Source organism: Acyrthosiphon pisum, chromosome X (genome assembly GCF_005508785.2).
Source record: "Acyrthosiphon pisum isolate AL4f chromosome X, pea_aphid_22Mar2018_4r6ur, whole genome shotgun sequence".
Taxonomy (NCBI): domain Eukaryota; kingdom Metazoa; phylum Arthropoda; class Insecta; order Hemiptera; family Aphididae; genus Acyrthosiphon; species Acyrthosiphon pisum.
In genome coordinates, this window is record NC_042493.1 from 31,663,644 (window position 1) to 31,672,038 (window position 8,395).

General features: G+C 27.0%; 1 protein-coding gene across 3 annotated transcripts; it reads right to left on the reverse strand.

Moving 5' to 3' along the window:
• Positions 1–295: 295 nt before the first annotated feature.
• LOC107884591 lies at positions 296–7,163 on the reverse strand. Of its 3 annotated transcripts, none has more exons than XM_016807017.2 (8): positions 7,131–7,163; positions 6,964–7,064; positions 6,813–6,887; positions 5,479–5,517; positions 5,261–5,361; positions 2,433–2,614; positions 1,778–1,905; positions 296–897 (listed from the first exon to the last, which is right to left on the reverse strand). In XM_016807017.2, the coding sequence occupies exons 3-8, from the start codon at positions 6,849–6,851 to the stop codon at positions 712–714; spliced, it is 675 nt and encodes a 224-aa protein (XP_016662506.1). In that variant the 5' UTR covers positions 6,852–6,887; positions 6,964–7,064; positions 7,131–7,163; the 3' UTR covers positions 296–711. The 3 variants fall into 3 exon arrangements, with proteins under 3 accessions (XP_016662506.1, XP_016662505.1, XP_016662507.1); XM_016807016.2 differs by having other exon boundaries at positions 6,783–6,887; XM_016807018.2 differs by lacking the exon at positions 2,433–2,614 and adding an exon at positions 3,412–3,443 and having other exon boundaries at positions 6,783–6,887.
• Positions 7,164–8,395: the final 1,232 nt, after the last annotated feature.

The following is an 8,395-nucleotide window of genomic DNA, read 5'->3' on the forward strand; positions in this document are numbered from 1 at the left end:
ATTTTGTGATACCACAACAGGTATTTAAACAAAGTTTTTAAATGAATAATAACATTTGTACATTATATAATATATTTATGGGTCCAAACATTGTATTCAACATTGTATCAAATTATAAAAATAATGATTTTTCAATGGTTCTGAAATGTTTCTGTAGTTGTTGTGCCGTTGAGTTTACAAAACTAAGTAGGTATACCTATCTATAAATTCTTCGTAAATCTGTTAATAGATAATATTGTATATTTTATAAATTGACTACTTATTTGATAAAACCAGAAAAAAATAACACAAAATATAGCTGCAACATAAATATAATATAATATGATAAAATGTAATATAATATAACATAGCATTTATATAATTACCGTAAAATTTCAGCACCAAAAAATTAAATATATCATATGTATTGACTAAGCAAAAAATATAAGCTAGTATAACGTCTAATAAAAATTAATTATATACATAATTAGTTAACATGGAAAAACGTTTATCGATAAAATCTTAATGTGTAAATAAAATAACTAAATTCAAAGTATAATAATATAAATAAACTTTATGACTAGGCACACATGCCGAATAACACCGATAAAATTATATTGTGAGGCACTTGAATTGGACTCGGAGGATTGAATAATGATAATAATTATTATTATATTAATGTTATTAATTATTATAATTATAATTTATAAACTTATAGGAAGGAAAAATATCTTAGACAAAATTACTGTCTTCTTCGTGGAAGGATATGGGGCGGCCATGTTGTTCTCTGGCGAGTAATTGATGTGCAGCAGAATCCATTTCCTCTCTAGTCATATTTAAAGCTTCGCGTAATTCTTTGGACGTGTTCTGCACAAACACTTCGTCACAGTATTTGCCAAGGCCTTGCTCCGCCAATATCTATATGTATTTATATATAAACCAAATATCAAAAATTAATACGTAATGAGTAATGACTTATACTGAGTATGCCAAACCATATATAACAAATAGGTACTTCATAAAAAAATAACTATTTAAGCTTACTAGTAAAAAATAAGTCCTATAGTTTATCACTTAATAATTGTTTTTAGAAACAACGTTAAGAAAAGTGTCAGAAATGTACACAAAATATAGTGTGATAGCACACAATCGACTAACTGATTCTGATAGGTATTGTAATTTTTCGATGACAACATATATTATAAATATTAAATGGGTTGTGAAAACGTACAAACTCAAAATTGACATACTAGTACGGACTTACGTGTATATAAGGTTTGTAAATTTAAATATTTATAACAGCAATTCTTGATAATTTCACAAATGTAGACACTATACTAAGTGTACACTGCATTCTATAGGCACAGACGCACAATATTACACGTTTTAATTTACCCCCACAAACATTTAATTTCATATATTTTTTTTACAGAAATACGTATAAAACAACAATGTTTTTACCAATAGAAAATTCAGTTATATTAAATATAAACATGTGAATTTTAAATATTTTTAGTAGAAAATTTAATAGACAGATTTTGCTATACACATTTTTATACGATATAAATCCGTTTTATATATTATTTTAACTAACTGTCAGATGTTAATTTTAAATTTTAATTAATTAATTAAACTTTTTAAATTAACGAAAAGTAAAAAATATTGCAAATAAATATTGTTTAAAAATTCTAAATAATAATATAAATATTACATAATGATTTTTATACTTATACATATATTTTATATTTCCTTAAAAGTAAAAATTATTGCAGCCTGATAAATAGTTTAAATATAATACCCGTCCAACGAGGCTTTCTGCAGAGCCAATAACTTCGGTTGAATTCAGTCTATCATCTATGGGGCTTCCAGGTACAGAATGTGATAACCTGGTTAGGGACATGGCTCCGTTCATTTCTTCTTTACTATCTATATATTAAATCAATCGAAAGTGTATTAAAATGATTGTAACCACGAACTAATTCTCGTAGTTCACGATTGAAATCAAGGTATTAAAATAGGCACGTACAATAAAAGGCTTTTAATAAAAAAGAAAATTTGACACATTTTTTAAACCGAAAATATTCAACGCGATAATAGTGATTCGTGTCAATACGTTAAAAATTAAAAAAATGTATGAAATGTTCATAGATTTAAATCACGACTTATAATAGGTAGGTACTTAAATAACTTTAATCGATTTAAGATAAATATATTAATATAGTAATAATATATTTTTCGTGCGTACAGTAAAATAATATTATGTAAAAAATATTATTACTATACATCGTAATTTATCAACGATTTTAAAAGCCTTTAAAATGTGTATACTTACTTAATTATTACTATATTATTAATTATTAATATTATATATTATAATTTTGTAACGAGAATATGTATACATTTTGTTTTAATCAAACTACATGGAAGCGCAGTAAAAATGTGATTAGTTATACCTTTGAAATGAAATGAAGCGCGATGCATAAGATGCACAGTTCGCTGGTTATTTTGGTCGTATACCAATCTAGCAGTGTTACGTTTTCGCATGGGCACGTATACGTTATCTCCGCTGAAGTTTGATATGTTATCATCGGTTTCGGGGCTTCTGTTTAGCCAATCGTGGTTATAGGAATATCCTCTAATGATAGCGTTTCAAAATAAAAGCAACAGAAATGTCAATGTTAGCGTTGCGTGCATCATCATTCAGTAGGTATTTATTATAATATTAGATAAAATACATAATATGTTATGTCCATGTCATTATTATAATAACAATGAAATATAGGTATGTATATGGTGCAAAAACAAAAAACCGATATCAATAATAATAGTTACTAATATTAAAGCTATAAGGCTGTTACGCGTATTACATAATATTATTTATACGTATAATATATATAGTACATAATACAAGCTGCTATAACCGCGCCTATGTCTATATACTAATTAAATGTAGACAGCCAAAGAACATAATATTCAGTTTTGAAAACCGATGTAATTAAAAGAAGGTATATTTTAAACAAGAAGTAGGTACAGTCGTAGTTACACTATACCTAGTTTGGTATAATGAAGTATTTATATACGAATTTTATCGAACCGTATATAACCGCAACCGAAAAAGAATAAATTATTAAATTATTATAGTGAATATAGTGTTAAGCATAATGTAAATTATATCTAGGTATATATATATAGATAGTATATAGGTAGTGTAAATCATGTTATATCTTTTGCTTTTCATACGATAAAACAAGTTTGGTTAATTACCATAACGGCAATACGTTAATAATGAAAATATAACAATGAAAGCATTTAATATACATTTGTTATTTGTTTATGTAACTACATAAAGTAAAAATCAAAGAAGAATCACTTGTTCCGAGTTAAGTGTATGTTAATGTTATTGTGATCCCTAAAAAACAGCATTTTTCTTACCATTAAAATTACGCATTTGAACGGGTAAACGTCTGAAATATACATACATATATAATCTTGCGTCATTTGTACATCATACTCATTATTTGTTTTGGCTAAAAGACAAAAGTGCCTTTGGTTAAGAGAATTGAGAGTGTCTCTTAAACTTAATAATATATCTAGCGATCATGGTTTATATCGCATCATCGATATTTTAATACACCTATTTATTGCCTATAACCTAATATACCAGGGGTCGGCAATTAGTTTCTAGGGGACCGGAAGATTTGAAAAAACTTTTTGAGGTCCAGAAAACCTTTTTGTTTAGCATGCTGTTCTGTATACAGTGAAAAATAATGACAAATAAATCAGCATTAAGGCAATTAAAACAAACTATTTTAGGCGGTCCATTTATTTTCTCTCCGTATAGTCCGTTTGACTTTGGATCGAATTCTAATCGATTTATTTTCGGACGCCCATTGCCGACCCTTGTATTATACTATGTAACAAATGTATGTCCTTAGTTTTATTTTTAACAATGTTTGTTAGAAACATATAATTTTAAACATATCCCAGAATATTATTCATCAAGTTGTCTTGCATACATTTAAATAGTTTTAAAAATAAGATAGACATATTTTATTGGTAATTAGGCAAGCAGAATACATTTTTATTTTATAAAACCCGTATTGTAATTCTGTAATATAGATTAATAAGATTTTATGTTTAAATATGTAAAAATTGCTTTATTTTGTTGAATATCTTATTATTATCTTATTATTAATATTTTATTATTTAATATCTAAATTGGTTTATTATGAGATCGTATTTTGTTAGACGTAATCTCAGGTCAACATTATTCAGATAACTGTATTATACAGCTAATCTGAATTTATGTCTACCTATACCTACTAATATTTCAAAAACGCTATACAAATAATTGATAAATAACCTGTTCAAAATTGAATGAGCTCAGAAATATATTATAGGTAATCATATTGATATTTTCAATAGTAAGAATATTGTAAAAGTTAATACAAAACATTAACATTAATATAGAGTATTTGTTTTGTTTTCTCCATTCATTATTCATTATTCGGACGCGTCGTTAACAAAATATTATATCTTTTAGTATGATAAATACGTAGGTCTGTAGCTCTGGATCCATTTATTATTAATTATTAAGAACTCCGTTTAAATAATTATGAGAAACTTCAGAAACTTAGTAGGTACATATTATATATAGCCTCGTTTGAATTTAAAACGTAAATATAGAAACCACTTTGAAATGCGTCAGCATTTTAAACATTGGATGGTACTGAGTTTTGGTCCTGTGAAATGTATATATTATTATATTATGTATCGAGTCTGTGTATTCAATTTATTTAGAAGCATTGCTGAATACTCAAATATTCCTTAAAAACATTTAACTAAATATATAAAAGTAATATTTTAATTGATGTCCTGACTATTATTGACTATCATTTATTTAATTTTATATTTAGAATATAAGTTAAGTAAATAAAACCGCATTAATATTTACATTTAATATAAATACAGATTAAATGTCAAGTAAGTAACTCATAAAATTCAGAAAGAAATACTGTTATTATGTCTGTTAAATACTTTTAACTTAAATTAATTAACGATAGTAGCTGGTACCTACACGGCTACACGAATATATAGATATAATAAGTGTAAACAGAAGTATTTACATTTTAGTAGGGTCACCTACTTACGTTTAGAAAAATCCATTACCACACTGGAAATTAGTACCTATTATCATAACATTTAATATCCTACCTACTGGCTTTTAATATATTTTGTATTATAAAATCGTATTATATTATGAATTTGAATAACATTTTACCTATGTAGTGAAACAGATCCATTTTGAATTTTGGTATCTCGCCGCTGTTTTGCATAGCTGCCCGGTAAATAATCTACTTCGATTGAACTCGACGGAGACAGCTAGAGTAGAATAACCCGCGGGCAATTATTTTTATTTTTTTTTTGGTCAATCAATATATAAATAAGATAACGTTAACATTAAATTAATAGTATTATAATATAGATCATAGAAAATACCTTTGTCACATTTCTTCCTGATACTTGTAAGTAATTTTTCTGAAAAAATGTATAATTTCTGTGATATTAGAAAATAATAAGGTAGTTATATAAATATTATAATATTATATATTTAAAAATAAACAAACAATATGTTCCATATTGGACACCGGGGGTTAGTATAAATTTTAGATACGTAACAAACTATTAGTTTTTTAGTTCAACAATAATAATCACTACCTAGTATATTTGAAGACATTCATAAATTTGTTTTATATTTTTAATTAATGCACATAATACGCACAAATGATATAAGAATAAAATCTATTTCTATTTGTGGGTATCTGAGTTGTTATAATTGGACATTTTGTATATTTTCATAATTTGCATTTTTAAACTAATTCAGTGGATACGTGTAATATTATAATTCATCTATTTTGAATCTAAATACGTACTATAATTGTTTATTTGTAGGGATGTACCTATAAATGAACATGGATAGGTTTATGGTAGGTATCAATTATTTAAGTCTGTATTAAAAATAATTAAGTTGATTTTAATTTAGGTTAATAATTTAAAATTAATAATGGTACTTTTTATTGTTATATAAATCAGGTTAGTGAAAAATCATAAATTATTAAATTAATATTTTAAGTAATTTGTTGACTAATTTTGTAGTAGACACTATTGATTATTTACTAAAAATTCGTAAAGTAAATCAACATAAATATTTCATATAGGTGGATATAGGTAACTAATTATATAGCTCGTTAAATCATGTTTTTTTCCATAATTTAAACTTTTAAATGTATTCAAATAGATAGGTTATCATAATAGCACCTATAATAAAAACTGTGCTTTTTAAAATTGTAGTTCAATGGAACATACTACAAACAATTTCTACTTTTACCTATATTATTATTAAATGATAAATTAGGAATATTTGAATAATTTTTATTATTCACACAATTAGTCGATTTAGTAAATGCAGTAGAGTTAGATGCGTATGTGTAGGATCTAAAATCTATTCCAAATGTAACTATCAAGCATTTTATAACTATACAGTATAATATTATATATTATTAAGCTTATTCAACTGCCGAATGTATCAATATATAATATTATTATATGAATGCTATTATATTGTTAGTTCACTAGCAACAGTAACAACTACTTCAGAACCTAACTTTCAACTTTAAGCCTAAAAATTTTAACTACGCGCATATATTTAGTAACTGTAATTAGTAAGAAAACATAAAAACTGTTAGTTTTATATCATGTTTGATCAAAAACCGAAATCACAGTCTATCAAGTGCGTAGCTTACATGCTTCTTTTTCGAATGAGTATTGCTTACTCTAAATGACCGTCTCAAACTGCCCGTCCTACGTCTCATCGATGACCAAACGCTGCCAAAGAGCGTATGATTTCTCTTCAAATTTATAAACGATTTTAGAACTGTATTTTAAAATGCATTAACTATTGATATGTATGATTAGAATAAATACCCTATGTGATGGTTCCGGATTATCGTCGATTAGTTCATCAAGGTTTCCAGATATAGCCCGTTTGATTTCAGACCAGCATCATGCAAAGTTCGTAAGCCAGCCTATAAAAATAATGTTTGCTCAGTGTAAAATACAATTATACATTTTCCATATTTAGCAATGTCTACCTGGAGAGTAACAGTATTACGAGCTTCTTATCGCCTTCCTTGAGTTCTGTTCTTTTCGTTTTTAAATCGTCGGAAATAATCTTGATCAGATGTGCATAGAATTTGCCCACAGTGACTTCGTCATCCACTATTATAATAACATTTTGGTAATAAATATTGAAAACGATTATAACAAAGTTAAAAACGCTGTACCTCCTGGAGGTGGCACAACTTGATCTAATAGTTTTGGACTGGTTCGTTTCCAAATTTTTTTGATGACGGCTCTTAATTCTGCATTGGCATCATCAATGTTGCCTTCAGATTTAATGTGTAATGATGTTCTAACAACAGCAAACAATGTTGCATTAAACAAAACTGTGCCATCACTGTTTAATGGCATGTTCATTGAAACCAGTCTCTAAATATTGATTTAAAAATATTTGTGTCATATTCCAGTTAATATTGATTATTGAATAATGAGTTATAATTAGTTTAGATACTGACAATAATTAAAATTAAGTACCTTACACGCGACTCGATGTGGACATAGTTTACCAAATCCCAAAGGGGGTGAAATCTTTCTCAACAGAGTTACTACGTCCAGATGCTTTATTCTACCTTTGGCGTCGGGATCATATTCACTCCACAACCTTATAAACTCGTCTAAATGATGGGGTCCAAGTATAGACCAATCTCTTGTTAAATAATCAAAGTTATCCATTATAACTGCGACAAACAAATTGATGATCAAAAATGAACACAGCACATAAAATGAAATAAAATATGGAAAAGCAAAGTCAGAGCCACAGCAATTATCATCAGTTTTATCAGCCTCGTTATCGCAGAAAACTTCGTTCGGTCGGTAAGCACATGACATCATTATATCTTGCCAAGCTTCACCTATTTAAGAAATAATTAATTTTCTTCATATTTTAAGGCATGACGTAAAATTATAAACTAATTAATCAATTTACCGGTAGCAGATCGGAAAAGAATTAGAACTGCTTGAGGAAATGTCTGGAAATGATTGTTTCTATGGATTGCAGAATCTTCAGTGTCTTTTGCTATTCTCCCAAAAATCTGTCACAACATATTTTATTCCATAATATTTAAAATGTATGTACTCATAAATAAAAAAAAATAATTTCATTATAATAATGATTGAAACTATTACCTGCATCCCAATGACTGCATAAATGAAGAACAGCATCACAATCAAAAGTGCAACATATGGTAGAGCTTGAAATGATTTTATGAAAGTCCACAACAATGTTCTAATACCATCA